This window comes from Chiloscyllium plagiosum, unplaced genomic scaffold (genome assembly GCF_037043375.1).
Source record: "Chiloscyllium plagiosum isolate Xiang-an unplaced genomic scaffold, Cpla_swu_hap1 HiC_scaffold_1, whole genome shotgun sequence".
NCBI lineage: Eukaryota > Metazoa > Chordata > Chondrichthyes > Orectolobiformes > Hemiscylliidae > Chiloscyllium > Chiloscyllium plagiosum.
Genome location: NW_028270139.1, coordinates 130,703,208 through 130,720,338, shown reverse-complemented (window position 1 = coordinate 130,720,338; position 17,131 = coordinate 130,703,208). Strand labels below are relative to the sequence as shown.

Below are 17,131 nucleotides of genomic sequence, written 5' to 3'. Positions count from 1 at the left end.
TGTAAGTGGAGTGCAAAATTCAAGCAGAGAGTGTTTGGTGAACGGAGGTGGTGGTGCTTTTTTACCCCCTTTTTTAAAAACAGATTAATATTTGGCAGCCAGCTTGGAGCTGTAGAAAAAGCAATTGGTGAGTAACTGGTAATTTATTCTAGTTTAAATACAGTTAAAATTTTGACAGGCCAATTCAAGAGAGTCACTTCCAAGCCATAAAAACTTTCAATCTCCCAATTTTTTAAAACTAAAAATCAATCCTCAATTATCCAATCTTAAAACAAGCCAATGGTCTTCCATATCTATGCGACCTATTATAAACTCTACAGCATAAAGAGTTTATTCCAGTAACACTCCAAGAGTTCAGAATAACCTTCCCTCTGACACCATTTGGTTAGTTCACTGTTCCAGAAGAATATTCTGATGTTTTCTTTTTTAAAAATGCCTTCACAGAAGTAATCAACATTTATATGTCACTATTTTGAAATCCAAGCTCTAAAAATAGCTCAAAGTATATGAATCTCAATTTTAATCACATTTGCTATACATGAAGCACAGCAGTGGCCCATCACAATAATTATTGAGATGGTAGGATTGTCTGAGGGGGAAAACTGGGTCTGCATTCTTGAGAAGTCTGAATATCAAAAGTTACAAACTTCTTACTGGAGTTGGAAGAGTGGGTATTGATAGGGGATACCCCCTGTCTGGTGGCTCTACAATCAGAAGATAGGAGGAGAATCGACGTTTCGGGCATAAGCCCTTCCTGAAGAAGTGCTTATGCCCGAAACGTCGATTCTCCTGCTCCTTTGATGCTGCCTGACCTGCTGCGCTTTTCCAGCAACACATTTTTAAGCTCTGATCTCCAGCATCTGCAGTCCTCACTTTCTCCTACAATCAGACGACAATTTCAGGAAAAGGGCATGCCATTTAAGACTTCAATAGGGCGGCATTTATCCACTAAATCTTTTATGTGGAAAATTGAGCAGGTTCAAGACAGAAACTGATAGTTTTCTGGAGACTACTGACACTAATGGTTAAGATGATCATGCAGGAAAATGGCACGAAGCATATTCAAAAATTATTCAGAATGGAGAGGTAGTTTCAATGGGTTGAATGGTCTACTCTTGTTCCAATCTCGCCTCCTAGTCCCTTATTTCTATTTTTGAGAGGAACTTGGAGAGGCCCAAGAGAAAGTTGCCCACCTATTTTTGAGACTTTGGTTGTTTCAAGGTGGCTTGAATGGAAGGGAGGGAAGGAAATGAATCACCTGTCATTAAATATCTCACAGTAACTGGGTTAAGGAGGATTTCATTTTCCTAATAACAATACAGAAAATAGCTCATTTACCTCCATTATTGGACTTGAGGCCAGTACTTTTTCTTCAACATTTGTTTCACTGGCTGATCCACCAACGGTGGCAAAATAGCGCATGGCGTACTTTGCAGAGACTGTTTTTCCAGCTCCAGACTCCCCACTTACAATAATAGATTGATTTTTCTCATCTCTGGAGAGTAGAAACAAAAATCACAGACAGCTTAGATTTGTCTCTCTCCATCATAATCTTGTTTAGTTCTATTTTATCACAATTTCAGTGCTTTATCCTTTTCAAACTTCACTTTTATTCCCCTTAAGCTCCTGCTCCACCACACAATATACTCTTTCCCATTGTTGTATGTAGTGAACCAGAAATATTCATGTTACTTATCTATCGTTGACTTGTACACACAGTCAATAAACATTCATATTTCTGAATTATATGATTCTGTCTGAAGAGACCTTAATTTTTGTAGACCTTGTTTGGTGTAATAGAACAACAAGCTCATGTTGGAGTCTGTTAATTGTGGATTCCATAGATCACATTCTGGCGTGGGTACACCCCAATCCTACATCTGACACAATGCTTTGAGCATTAGCAAGGGTTGAACTCTATGCAGAGTTTGAACCAAGCTGGACAATAGGGCAGTGATATACAGGTCAGTTGGGTCTCTTCACTTAACATCACAATTAAGAGATGTCTCTCCTGATCTCCAGTTGTAATTTCAGAGAATCAGCAAGAACACAGTGGAAATGATGGTCCTGGATGTCTACTAAACTTCAGACAAAGTTACAGTCAGAGGTTAGAAGCAGCCCAGTGAAATTTCAGCTGAAAACCAAATCAACCAATAATTGCATCCAAGGATTAACCAAATACTCATTCTCACTTTGATGAGCTGGTTATCAATACAGAGGCATCATTCAGACAAGATCCTCAGGAACTACAAGGTACCAAAACATTTTGTTTCAAAACAAATGCACAGATTTAACCTTTGTGGTGAAATACTTCGTAATTTATGCCTGTTTACAAGCACAAAGTTCAATCCCTCTGGACTATACATGTAGGCAAACAAACAATCTTGAAGATATGAGAACTCAACACAAATATTTCCTGTAAAATAGATAATTGGAGTTAATTAATATCACCCAGTCACTACTATCAGATTTACCAAGTTGTCCTTCCCACATTACACCATTTGGCACTCCAAAGCATTGGTCTTTGAACTAAAAGTAAAATTAACTTCTTACTAAATTGCTACATAATCTGAAAACATGCAGTACAAATTTTCCCCATTCTCACTTTATTTTTTAAATAAAAAAGGGTTTATTTGCATAAGAGTTTTCTCATAACTGTTTAACTAAATTATACACATATACGCAAATGTCATTTAGCTCAGCAATTGTACTTTTGAGTTAAAAGATTGTAGGCTTAACCCAGGGTAACATTTAATTATAAAATTGTGTGCACAAGACCCCACAGCACTAGTAAACGGGTAGAACAGTTCTCTCTTTTCTCCCAATCTCAGACAAACATTCATCTCTTCAGCAACAACACTAACAAAAAAAGACACTAATTGATCATTTACATCATTGCTGTGAACAAACTGGCTTATGTTGTTATTAACTGGAGGAACTAACAACAACAGGGAATACACCTCAAGTAATCCACTGGATGTCGAGTGCTTTGGGTTATGGTAAAAGGCTCTGTACCCTTTTCTTAGGGGTACATGCTGACTGAACACTCCCTGTGGGAGGAATATGTCACAACACATCAGACCGTTTGCTCTCGGAACAATGCAGCCCAAGGCAACTTGTTTAGAGCTGAATTCTGATATGTTAGTATCAGGCGAAGTGACAAACAATCCTAAACTGGGTGATCCTTTGGTAATAGTTAGTGTTCCTTGTGGCTGGTATATGCATTAAAGTAAATCTCTAATGTTGGTACCAAAACAACTGGTAAACATTTCAGATTCTATGCAAAGACCAACATTACTCACTGCAATTGGCAAATATTGTACATCCATTTGTCACAACTGGGGTCTGAATCTGCCATAGTGAAGGCGAAGTCATATTGTGGTTGAAGAGAGCAAGAGTGTTCTCACAGACATCCTGGTTGTACTTCTTTTTCTGTCAGCACCCCCAGAACAGTTTTATTGGTCACTTCTTCTATTGCTATTTATTGTATATTGGTAAGTGCAATCTGCATTACTAGATTTCCTGTAAAACTAAAATATTTCATGCTTCCTGTTTATTGCACTCAGTCATATGCTTCTGTCTGACTTGTTTTGTGTTGCTTTACTGTCACTGTCACTTAACTAATTGGCTCAGTCACAAAAGAAAGTAGCGTGTATGGAATAAGCTGCCAGAGAAAGTGGTGGAGGCTGGTACAATTACAACATTGACAAGGCATCTGAATGGGTTTATGAATAGGAAGGGTTTAAAAGGGATATGGGCCAAATCCTAGAAAATAGGACTAGATTTATAGAGGAAATGGATGAGTTGAACCGAAGGGCCTGTCTCTGTGCTGTACATCACTGAGAGGTTATGTAGGAAAAGCAAAAGGAATTGGCATGATAATCACTTAACTTCTACATTTACACATGTTTAGAAAAATCACAGCAAATTGCGCAGAACCCAGAAGATTCATCATTACCTCTTTTAACAGGATTGGATAGCTGAATTTAAGTAAACTGCACTACGGAGCTATCGTTTACAGTAATATTTCTCAAGTTCATTTAGACGATTACAAAGCACAGGGTCAATTGTAGGGATTTTTCACAACATTTATGATATTCATTTGGACAAAGAGTATAAATGTTTCCCATTCTGATTGTAACAGACCTGCTGCATATTTCTAGCATTTTCTTGTATTTCATATTTTCAAAATGTTCAATATGTAAGTTTTCCGAAAGAGCTGATCAATGTGCTGAATATTCATTCCTTTATTACAACTCAAACCTACTCAATACATTTTCAAAGGGAAGCAGATATTGGCACAATCTGCTCCGCAGAAATATACTTGCCCCTACCCAACCATGTGCTAAAACAGCAAGATTAAAAAGATTCAGAATCACAAGGCACTTGCAGCACTGCAGGAGGTCATTCACTCCTGAGTCTGCAAAAATCACTCAAGAACAACACGCTTAGTCCCACATCCCCACCTTCTCCCTGCAGGCCTGCAAATTATATTGCTTTACATAATGATCTCTTTTCAAAGCCACATTCGAAATCTGCCTCCACTGCACTCTTGACAGTGCATTTCAGATCTTGACCACTTATCACTGAAATACATTAGCCATATCACCATTCTTTGCCAAATATACTTGTTATCAATCTTTCCATCATCTCCACCTAAATGCCTCATGATTTTGAACACCTTGATCAAATCTCCTCTCAACTTCTCATATCCAAGGTGAATACGCCCAGTGCCCGGACCGATTCTGTGGATTTTTTCTGCATCATCTATAATGTCTCCCCAAAGCGTGCTGTCAGAACAGGATTCCAGTTTAGGCCAAACAAGAACTTTATAAAAAGGCTAATCATAACTTCTTGGCTTTCTACTTAGTCAGGACCCATAATGCTTTCTTAACTGACCTCTCAGCTCGCCCTACCAACTTCACTGTTTGCATATCCCCAAGCCAAACAGAGAACAGCCAGGGAATTCCTAGAGGCATGGCACTCATCCACAGATTCAATCAACAAGCACATCGACCTGGACCCAATATACCCGGCCACTGCAGCGGACAGCTGGAACTGACAACCGGAAGCGGCAGATACAAATCACTATAAATGTCGGAGGAAACACCACAGAAGCGCTTCACAGGAGGCTCCCAAGCACTGAGGATGTTACCTAGACAGGGGACGAAACGTCTGCAACACAAATTCCCAGCTCGGCGAACAGAACCACAACAACGAGCACCCGAGCTACAAATCTTCTCACAAACTTTGAATTACACATTTCAACTCTGGGAAAAAGATTCTGACTATCAACTCTATCTGTGTATCTCATCATTTCCAGTCTCCCCTCAGCTCCAAAGAAAACAACCCAAGTTTTTCAAGCCTCTCCTTATCACTCATACGCTCTAATCCGGGCAGCATCCTGGTAATCCTCTTCTGCACTCCCTCCAAAGCCTCCACATCCTCCTTAGAATACTGTGTTCAAATCTGGTCGCTACATTACAAATATGGTCTAACCAAAGTCTTATAAAGCTGCAGCATGACATCCTGACTCTTGTACTCAGTTCCACAACCGATAAAGGTAAGCATGCTATATGCCTTCTTTGCCATCCTATCTACATGCAAGGCCACTTTAAGGGAGCTATGGACTTAAACCCCAAGATTAATTTGTACATTAATGCTTTTCAGGGTCCTGCCACTAACTGTATACTTTTCTTTAACATTTGATCTCCCAAAGTGCAGCACCTCATATTTAAATTCATACAATCAGAGAAATACAGCACAGAAACAGACCCTTTGGTCCAACCCGTCCATGCCAACCAGATATCCCAACCTAACCTAGTGCCACCTACCATATCCCTCCAAACCCTTCCTATTCAGATACCCATCCAGATGCCTTTTAAATGCTGAAATTGTACCAGCCTCCACCACTTCCTCTGTCAGCTCATTCCATACACGCACCAACCTCTACATGAAAAAGTTGCCCCTTAGGTCTCTTTTTTATCTTTCCCCTCTCACCCCAAACCTATGCCCCCTAGTCCTATCCATGTCTCTCAACCAAGTCTCTGAAATAGCTGTATCATCATAGTTCCATGTACTGATCCAGGCTCTAAGCTCATCTGCCTTGCCTATTATACTCTTTGCATTGAAATAAACACACTTTAACCCATGGAACCATCATGTTCATTTACCTGTCTCTGCCTGTCCTTCCTTTCTGACTTACTGGTCCTAACATCTACCTTCCCCTCAACCCCTCCATTTGCTGACCTGCTGTCTAGTTCCCATCTCCTGCCACTCTATTTTAAACCCTCCTGAGTCGCAAACCTCCCTGACACGATATTGGTTCCCCTGCAGTTTCAATACAACACGTCCCTTTTGTACAAGTCACCCCTGCCTCAGAAAAGGTCCCAATGTTCCAAGTCTCTGAACTGAGATGAGGAGGGTGGTTAATCTGTGAAACTCTGTCTCAGAAGGCTGTGGAGGTTAAATCATTGAGTGTATTTAAGACAGAGATAGATAGGCTCTTGATTGGTAATGGAATCATGGGCTATAGAAGGTTGCAAGAGAATGGATTTGAGAACTATATCAGCTATGATCAAAGGGTGGAACAGACTAGATAGGTTGAAATAGCTCTTGTATCTTATGGGTTCAGAATAACAAGTGCAAGTTTATTTCCCATTTGAGTTAAAATAGATTTGGAACCTGCCTCCTTACCTTATCCTTGAGATTGGAAGGAAATGGCAAGACACTGCTGACAAATACACTTCAGGATGTAGCATCAGCAGACACTGAGCCATTGGCCTGGCAGGACACCCATGAACAGTGACATGGATTAACTTCAATAGCACCAGGACATTGTGGGTGCAAGAGCAATGGGATGACAAAGTAATCAAACAGATTAGCTACTCCTGATCTTTATCAATCACCCTCTCTAGTAATAAAGTGATATAGAGAAAAAGTAATAACGCAATGACCTAGAGGCAAAAGCACTGCAACTAAGCAAAAGCTGCTACCTTGTTATGCTTGCCCAATGCAGATTTTTAATAAACCAAGGAGCACAGAAACTAGAGGCATTATCAGTCAGAAATTATAAAACAAATTAAGGCTCAAAGGTTCATTTAGTTTCAAAGGTAATATCAGCAATTTAATGAATTCAACAGTAAAATGCCATTATTACAAATCGCTTAAATTGAAACCACTTGCAGTGCTGCTGCACATGTTCCCAAAGCAACTAGAACCAAAAGAAAAATAAAAATTACCAATTATAAAGAAACTTTGGTTGGATAAAATCCCACAGATATTTTCACATGGTCCTAATGTCTCCAAATACAGCCGCATTGTTGTCATCAATTGCAGCACAGATATATTGTCACAGAACCTCTCATGCCAACTGAAGGAAATGAATAATTGACTGACTATCATGATTCATTCAACCTTCTTCCCCTCTCCCTAGAATTTTATAATTGTTTGAAACATTCATTTGTTAATTAAGAGAAATATTTTTTAATTAACAGACTCATAGTGACTACAGCAACATGAATGCAAAGTTCTTAGTGATAGGAAAGACAGCAATGGTTAATGAACATTCTTCAGACGAGAGTAAGCAACATAGCGAAGTTCTCCATGGTGCAACATTGGGACTCAGGGGAGACAGTGGATTAGTAATCCAAAACCCCAGGCTAATGTTCAAGGGGACACGCAAGATGCAAATCACACCATGCAGACTGAAAATTGATTTGATTAAGAAAAAAGTCTACAACTATCAAATTGTTATAAAAACTCATCTGGTTCACTAATACCCTTAAGGAAGGAAATGTATCATCCTTGTCTGATCTGCGTAGAATTCCAGACCCACAGCAATGTGGTTGACTGTTAATTGTCCTCTAGGAATTAGGAATGGCAATAAATGCTGGCTTGGTGAGCAACATTGACATCCCATGAACTTTTAAAAAAAAATAATCAAGGAACTGCAAAGTTTGCACATGATTTAAAACTTGAGAGCATTGTAAACTATGAGGAGGACAGTGTCAATCTTCAAAAGGACATGTGGGGGAATGGATGGATTGATAGATATCAGATGAAGTTCATTGCAGAGGTGTGTAAGGAACATTTGTACTAAGGAAATGAGGGGACCATACAAAGTGAAGGATACCATTCTAAAACATGTGCAGGAGCAATGTTTCTATGGACAAGTCATTAAAGGCAGAACATGTAGAGTGAGCTGTTCATAAGGCAAACAGTATTCTAGGATTCATTAATAGGGGCAAAGAATGCAAGAGCAGGGAGGTTATGAAGGACTTAAGGCACTAGTTAGACCTGGAGTATTGTGTACAGTCCTGAACTTCTGACACTTGAAGGATGTGATATATTGGAGCGAGTACATAAGTTTATGAAAATGGCTGCAGGGATGAGAAACTTCAGCTATGAAGACAGATTAGACAAGTTGGAAATGTTTTCATTGGAGGAGAAGGCTAAGTGATAGGATTTTATGAAATTACGAGGGGTCTAGTCAGAGTAGATAGGGAGAAACTATTCCCACTCAAATGGATTGAGAACCAGAAGGCATAGATTTGAAGCGTTTAGCAAAAGCAAGGTGAGATAAAATAACTTTTACACATAACAAGTAGTCAGGATATGGAATGCATCACCTAGAAGGTGTGGTGGAGGCAGGTTCAATTGAGGCATTCAAGAGGCATTGAATGATTATTTGGATAGCAACAATGTGCAGGGCTAAAGAGAAAAGGCAGGAGATTTACACAAAGTCCAAAATGTTGGAGGGCCATACAGCGATAACACTTCGGAGCAGAATTAGGCCATTCAGCCTATCATGTCTCAACCCTATTCTCCCACCTTCTCCCATAATCCTGGATCCCCTCACAAATCAAGAACCTCTCCCTGTCTCAAATGCACTCAATGACTTGGCCCCTCTCACTGCCTTCTGCCACAATGAGTTCCACAGATGAACCACCCTCTGGCTGAAGAAATCCCTCCTCTGTGACAGCCTAAGTACAATATGCTCAATGAATTCCACTGGACCCACAACAATTCAGAGATCTTTAAAGCCCAAGATATTTTTTCTCCAGGAATGTTAGAAACCGTTCCCCAGAGATTAAACTTGAACTTGCTGTGGAGAAACCAAGGCAATCCTCCAGTAGATGCTGAAATTAAGCATTTGTGTGCAGCAGGCAGTAAAGAAGGCAGACTGTTTGTTGGCCTTCATACTGAGAGAGTATTCAAGTACAGGAACAAGGATGTCTTCCTACAATTATACAGTGCTTTGGTGAGACAGCACCTGGAATATTGTGGGTGGTTTTGTCTCCTTATCTGAGAAAGGATCTTCTTGCTGTAAAGGGAATGCAGCAAAAGTTTACCAAATCAATTCCCGGGATGGTGGGATTGACGTACGAGAGAGATTGAGTTGGTTGGGATTGTATTCATTAGAATTTAAAAGAATTGGAGGTGGGGGGTGTGGGGGGAATCTCAGTAACCTACAAAATTCTAACAGGACTAGACACGTTAGATGCAGGAAGAATGTTCCTGGTGGTGGGAGAGTCCAGAACCACGGCTCATAATTTAAGGAAGAGGGGTAAACCTCATAAGACTGAAATGAGGAGAAATGTTTTCACCCAGAGTATGGTGAGTGCAGAATCCACTACCACAAAGAGTAGTTGAGGCCAAAACATTATGTGTTTACAAGAAGGTAGCTTCTTATAGCTCTAGCGGCTTGAGGCCTATTCCTGCTCCTATGTTCTATGTTTTTATGATGCAATGGATGATTGTTTTGGCTGTCAGAAGCCAGTCATTTCCAACCAAAGTAACTTCCATTCTATTTATTTCACAAGACTCATATTTTCCCTTATAAGTCCTTATTACATAATCCTGTGTAATGTAACAGCAGTGATAATGCTTGTGGAAAGAGTTAAACACACAGATAAAATAATCAATGCAGAAGGTATGGTGAAACTGTCCAAGTTTTATCCAATTAGAGTATTGGCCCCTTCAACAAAATAGGAATTATGCTGAGTACTGACAAGACAGTTTGTTCAGTTTACTCTTGCTTCATAAGTGACCTACTTCTGATGGGGAACTTTGAACTGGCTTCTGAGCAAAGTTCTTACAGGTCAATGGCGACACATTAGAATAAAAAGCCTTTTGTTGTGTCTTCAGGAAGTTTAAAGCTCCTGAAACTAAATAAGCTATCAATTAGGGGTTTCAATTTTCACTGAAAACCAAACTGAATTGTGAAATGCGATCAGAAAATACTGACAAAAATCCCAAATAATAAAAAAAAAGTTAACAATCTTATTTCGCTATCTTGTAGCAATGATCACGGTTTAAAGCCTTTATTAAGGCCCATCTTTAAGTTGCATAATGGTTTGACAGTTCCTGGTTTTCTTTGGATTGCAATGTTTTAGAAACGGTTAGTCGATGTTTCCTATGTTGTGTAAGTTGCTTTGTATGCACATCATTATTCACTCTGTGGCTAAGGTGAGGCACCTAAGGTGTGCTTTAAAGAACAGGGTATCTAATTGGAATGACTACACCCAGTGTCAGTTAGAAGTTACAGGGCTTGTCATGATTCTTTGAGAAAATTCTCAGGGTGTGTGCACAACAGTGAACAGGCATATTTATTGACCACAGTTCTGAACAGTGTGCCAGACATGAAAACAAAAAAAAAGGAAAATCATGTCTCACAAAGTTGGAGTTTTTTTTATTAATGGTGGCAAGGTGGCTCAGTGGTTAGCACTGCAGCCTCACAGCACCAGGGTCCTGGGTTCGATTCCCACCACTCTGTGTGGAGTTTGCACATTCTCCCCATGTCTGCGTGGGTTTCCTCCAGGTGCTCTGGGTTCCTCCCACAATCCAAAGATGTGCAGGTCAGGTGAGTTGGCCATGCTAAATTGCCCACACTGTTAGATGCGTTAGTCAGGGGTAAATGTAGGGTAGGGCAATGGGTTTGGGTGGGTTTCTCTTTGGAGGACTTGTTGGGCCGAAGGGCCTGTTTCCACACTGTAGAGAATCTAATCTAATCTAAAAAATGAAGTCGTCAAAAAGAAAGTGATGAGGGCGGAACATTAGACATTCCTTACTTGGACTTTAGTCAAACCTTTGACAAGGTTCCACATGGCAGAATGCTTAGTAAAGTTCGATCACATGGGATTAAAGGAGAACTTGCCAATTGAATATAAAATTGGTTTTATGTTAGGAAACAGAGCATAGTTGTGGAGGGTGGTTTTACAAACTGAAGACCTGTGACCAGCTGCGTTCCACAGGGATCAACACTGGGTCCACTTTTGTTTGACATGTATATAAGTGATTTGGATGAGAATACAGGAGGCATGGTTAGTAAATTTGCAGAGGCCACCAAAATTGGTGACATAGTGGACAATGAAGAAGTTTATCAGAGATCACAAAGATCCTGATCAATTGGGTCAATGGGCTGAAGAGTGGCAGATGGAACTAAATTTGGATAAATGCGAGGTATTGCATTTTGGTAAAACAAACAACGACAGGGCTTATACAATTAATGTTAGGGCCCTGGGCAGTGTTGTAGAATAGAGGAACCAGGTGTTCAGGTACATAATTCATTGAAATTTGCATCACAGGTGGTTAAGAGGGCATTTAGTACACTTGCCTTCATTGCTCAGCCTTTGAGTATAGGAGTTGTGGCATCATATTGAGGTTGTATAGGACATTGGTGAGGCCTTTCTTGGAATACTGTGTGAAGTTCTTGTCACCCTGTTATAGGAAGAATATTATTAAATTGAAGAGGGTTCAGAAACGATTTACCAGGATGTTACTGGGAATGGAAGGTTTGGGATATTAAAATATAGACTGGAAAGACTGGGAGTTTTTTCAATGGAGCATAGGAGGGAGGTTGAGGGGTAACCTTACTGAGGTTTATAAAATCACAAGGGGCACAGACTAAATGGGTCTTTTCCCTCAGGTGGGAGTTCGAAAGTCAAGATTAGAGTGGTGCTGGAAAAGCACAACAAGTCAGGCAGCATCTGAGGAGTAGGAAAATTGATGTTTTGGGCAAAAGCTCTTCATCAGGAAATGGGGAGTTGAAAACTCCGGCTATATTTTTAAGATGAGAGGACAAAGATTTAAAAGGGACATAAGGAGCAACTTTTTATTAAAAACAGAGTGGTTCAAAAATGGAACAAACTGCTAGACAAAGTTATGGATACAGGTAGTTACAACATTTCAAAAGACACTTGGATATGTTCATAGTTAGGAAAGGTTTAGAGGTATGTGGGCCAAGTGCAGGCAGGTGAGATTAGTTTAGTTTGGAAACATGGTTGCCACAGGCTGATTGGACCGAAGGATCCGTTTCCATGGGACATGACTTTATAATTATGGATGCTAGAGATCGGAAACAAAAACAGAAGTTGCTGGAAAAACTCACATCCGGCAGCATCTGTGGAGAGAAAGCAGAGTTAACCAAATTTTGACCCCTCTTCAGAATTCGTTGGAGCTTTCTCATGCATTTTTCTTATGCTGCTGTTTGTTCACAATGCAGTGGTAACCAACTGCTGTGATTTGAAGAATGAGTCATGCAAGTTCTTAACAACATAACGAGGACTCAGTGGGATGCTTAAATGGGTATAGCATCCGCAGAATTCTGAGGTATGCCTCGACATCAAAAGTTTTAGAAATGAAAGTGAAAGTTGCCACAGGTCCAAAGGACTGTTCTGTCATTAGAGAGACACGACTGGTAGTGAGTATAACCAGAGGGTCACCACTCTTCAGTTGAGGGGCAAGATTGAGAAAGCAAAATCTTCACAATGACATCACTGGTATGAGATTTGAGCCCATGTTGCTGGCTTCACCCTGCACCAGAAATCAGATGTCTAGTCAGCCAGCCAGCTAGCTACTTTCACTTTTAAAGGGTTAACCATTGACATTTAACCCTTAATAATGCATCCTGAAACAAAAAAGACAGAAAGAGAAAAGGGGAGAAGTAACAGCCAGTCCTTGTTTACAAGCAGTGACCTTTCTTGCTCCTTGCTGGAATAAAAACTCTTGTAGAGCAAGGGGGAGATGAGCAATTGCCACGTACCCACACCACAGCAATGGCAATGCTTTCAGCTGAAGAAACAAAGAGGAAGATTAAAAAAATTCTGCTGTGCTAAAATCAATTAAAGTCTCCTCCAGCTTTTCGACAATTGATGTTCCCAGGCATAAATCATATGTTCACTGGTGCAGTAAAAAAATCAAGTCAGGGCCAATTATAGCATCTAGAACTTAATTGAATCTGATATTATTTTCTTAGTTTGTATTCTTCCCAAAATGCCTGTGCATTTTCCAAGTCAATTTGGGCATTCCTATCCTGCCTGCAATAAAATTGGAGATCTATGTAAAAACTACCAGAAAATGAAGGTTCTGAAATAAATTGATGTGGCAGCTCATTATAGTTGATCTGTTTAAAGCTAGTAACTTCAAATGAATTCATTATATAGCTCTATTAAACAGACTATACTGAAGACCCAAGCCTTCTGAGCTCTCCCTCAAAATCTAATAATTCTAATATAAAAAGAACAGAAGTGAACTATTACTTTGTGACACCTATATTTGAGGAGTTGCAGCAAAAAAAAGGGGGAAAATAACTTGGAATTTTAATAACCAAGGACAACTTTTAAATTAGTTTATAATTGAGGCAGAAAATTGACAAATCAGAATGGCAAGGATAGAATTTTTAAAAAACCAGATTTTCACTTCATTGGAAATAGCTGAGGGGTGACTTCATAGAAATTTGCAAAATTATGAGGGACACAGATACAATGGATAGCTAGAGTCGTTTTCCCAGGGTAGAAATGTGAATCGCTTAAGGAGGTTTTTTTGTTTAGAAAAGTGTCACATATCAGCACAGACTTGATGCTGAAGAGTCTGTTCCTGTCCAGTAACATTCTTTGTTCTTTTGGATGTGGACATCATTGGCTGTGCCAGCATTTAGTACCTATCCCAAGGTGCCCTTGAGAAGGTGGTGGTGGTGGTGGTGGTGGTGATGAACTGCCTTCTTGAACCAATGCAGTCTTTTTGATTTTGGTCTCTCACAATGCTGTCAAGGAGGAAGCTGCAGAATTTTGACCCAGCAATAGTGAAGGAATAGTGATATATTCCCGTCAGGTTGGTGAATAGTTTGGTGAGAAACTTGGGAGTGGTGGCATTCCCACTTATCTGGTCGCCCTTCTAGCCATAGGGATCATACATTTGAATTAATGCTAACTAAGTCACCTTGATGCATTTTTACAGTGCAACTTGTAGATGGTACGCACTGCTGCTACTGAGTATCTGTAGTAAAGGGAATGACTGTCTGTGTGCCGATCAAGAGGACTGCTTTGTTCTGAGACAGGCAATGGCAGGGGCAATTAATTGCCTGCCCCAAAAGCAAAAGAGCTCACTAGATCAAGCAAGCTTCTGATCCAGAGGCTTTGCCATCAGGGTTCTGCAACATCCAAGTATGCTGGCCAATCTCCAGAGTCAACCCTCCCAAAGATTTCCTGCAATAAAGGCCAAAATTCCATTTGCTCCCATTGCTGCATTGATGTGCTAATCATTGGCAATTCATGCACTCTGATCGCTCGAAACTGTACTTTTTTTTGGTGTCTCTCTCTCTCTCAATTTGAATAATTGTCTGCTTTTTGATGCTTCCTGTCAAAGGATATGACCTCACACATCACTAACATCATGTAAAACACCGTCTGCCAAGATTTTACCACCGACTCAATTTATATCCCCTTGCATATTCTTTTATCCTCATCACAATATACCTCCCACTTAGTTTTGTATCAGCATATTTGGATGCATTACAACTGCTCCCTCCTCCAAGCCATTAAAATAGATAGTGACTAATTGAGGCCCTAGGACTGATCCCTCTGGCACACAGTTATGTCTTTCCAACCTGAAAGAGATCCATTAATTCTGATTGACTCCTGTGTATTAATCAATCGTCAATGCATTCTGATCATTATACCCAATGACCGAAGCTCCTACTGTGTGCAGTTCTGGTCTCCAAATTTGAGAAAAGACATTCTGGCTATTGAGGGAGTGCAGCGTAGGTTCACGAGGTCAATTCCTGGAATGGCAGGATTACCTTACACTGAAAGACTGAAGCGACTGGGCTTGTATACCCTTGAGTTTCGAAGATTGAGAGGGGATCTGATTGAGACGTATAAGATTATGAAAGGATTGGACACTCTGGCAGTAGGAAACATATTTCCACTGATGGGTGAGTGCCGAACCAGAGGACACAGCTTAAAAATACGGGGTAGACCATTTAGGACAGAGCTCAGGAGAAACTTCTTCACCCAGAGAGTGGTGGCTGTGTGGAATGCTCTGCCACAGGGGGCAGTGGAGGCCCACTCTCTGGATTCATTTAAGAAGGAGTTGGATAGAGCTCTCAAAGATAGTGGAATCAAGGGTTATGGAGATAAGGCAGGAACAGGATACTGATTAGGAATGATCAGCCATGATTATATTGAATGGCGGTGCAGGCTCGAAGGGCTGAATGGCCTACTCCTGCACCTATTGTCTATTTTGTGTAATAATGTTTTATGTAATACCCTAGTGTGAATGCCATCCATAAATCCATACACATGACATCTACTGGTGCTGACTCTGATTGGTGCTCAGCATTTCTGAGTGTTCTACTTCTTCCTTAAAAACAAACTCTAGCATTTTCCCCAACTGCCAGTAGACTAACTGGTCTATGGTTTCTGGTTTTCTGCTTTCCTCCTTTTTAAACAGGGGTGTCACATTAGTGGTTTTCCAATCCGCTAGAATCCTCCTATAATCCAAAGAGTTTTGGAATATTGCAACTATTGCCTCCACTATCTCAATAGCTACTTCCTTTAAATCCCTTGAATGTGACTTGGCTTTTTAATTCAGTTTTAAGCTGCTCATAATCCCTCAGCAGAAACTCTTCCCTCATCTTACCTATGTCATTATAACCTACGTGAGCCACACACACTGGATCCTTCCCCTCCCATTCCAAGTTGCTCTTCAGCCCAAACAAGAGGTATTTAGCCTAGGCTTGAGGTAGACAACTTAAAACTTTCAGGAATACCTGTCTTGGCTAAACAGACAAATGTTTATTATCTATACTATTCCCCTATTTCCAGTACATGTCACTTTTCTCCCTCAGCACTTGAATGACATCTGTACCATAATGCTGTGGTCAGTTTGCTTGTACCCCTGCAGTCTGTGCCCCCGCCTCCATGTGGAGCAACAATCATGTGCCTATCAGATAAAGATTTGTCTGACACTCCCCAAAGCTACATTCGGGACTCCTTTACTTACCTCCCTCAGTCCATCCTTCTATCCTGACCAGTGAGATTAGTTACATCAAAGGAGTGTGACTGCCTCCTGAAAAAGTGTGTCCCTGAACTCTTTACCTCTCTAATGCATCACATTGTCTGCAGTTCACACTCCAGCTCATGAACTCTGAGCTGGAGGTCCTCGAGCAGCCAACACTTGCTGCAGATATGGTCACTGTGGATCACACCAAGTGTCTCCCAGCTTTTACATACTAAAGCTGCAAAACATCACCTATTCAACCATCTGAATTCCATTTAATTAACTTTTTTTTAAAAGATTAGATTAGATTACTTAGTGTGGAAACAGGCCCTTCAACCCAACACGTCCACACTGACCCACCGAAGCGCAACCCACCCAGACCCATTCCCCTAACACTACGGGCAATTTAGCATGGCCAATTCACCTGACCTGCACATCTTTGGACTGTGGGAGGAAACCGGAGGAAACCCACGCAGACATGGGGAGAATGTGCAAACTCCACACAGTCAGTCGCCTGAGGCGGGAATTGAACCCGGGTCTCTGGTGCTGTGAGGCAGCAGTGCTAACCACTGTGTCACCGTGCCGCCCACTTGCAAAGAGGCCCCAGTGAGATATCGTAGCCGATGAGGTTTAACCGAGGTGCAATTATTGCTTATTGAAAACTTTTCCCAAAAAACATGGGATGTTAAATATTTTTAAAATGAATTGCTAAATTTTTCTCGTCAGTAGTAATAAAGTCTCCTGATTAAAACCATTTAACACATTGAGAGAGACGAAGAAATACTCAAATCACCTTTTTTTCCTGTTAAGTCGTACTTATTCGATTAGATTCCCTACAGTATGGAAACAG

At 40.6% G+C, this 17,131-nt stretch overlaps 1 protein-coding gene and 1 pseudogene across 4 annotated transcripts in view; one reads left to right on the top strand and one right to left on the bottom strand.

The window, feature by feature from the left end:
- Positions 1 to 17,131, bottom strand: part of myo5b (myosin VB) — a 274,037-nt gene that overhangs the window by 166,984 nt on the left and 89,922 nt on the right. For all 4 annotated transcript variants that reach the window (XM_087990689.1, XM_087990700.1, XM_087990695.1 and 1 more), the window contains exon 5: positions 1,339 to 1,495. In XM_087990689.1, the coding sequence (XP_087846815.1) occupies positions 1,339 to 1,495 (157 nt within the window). The remainder of the gene's footprint in view (positions 1 to 1,338; positions 1,496 to 17,131) is intronic.
- Positions 16,882 to 16,996, top strand: LOC148152213 (U4 spliceosomal RNA; annotated as a pseudogene).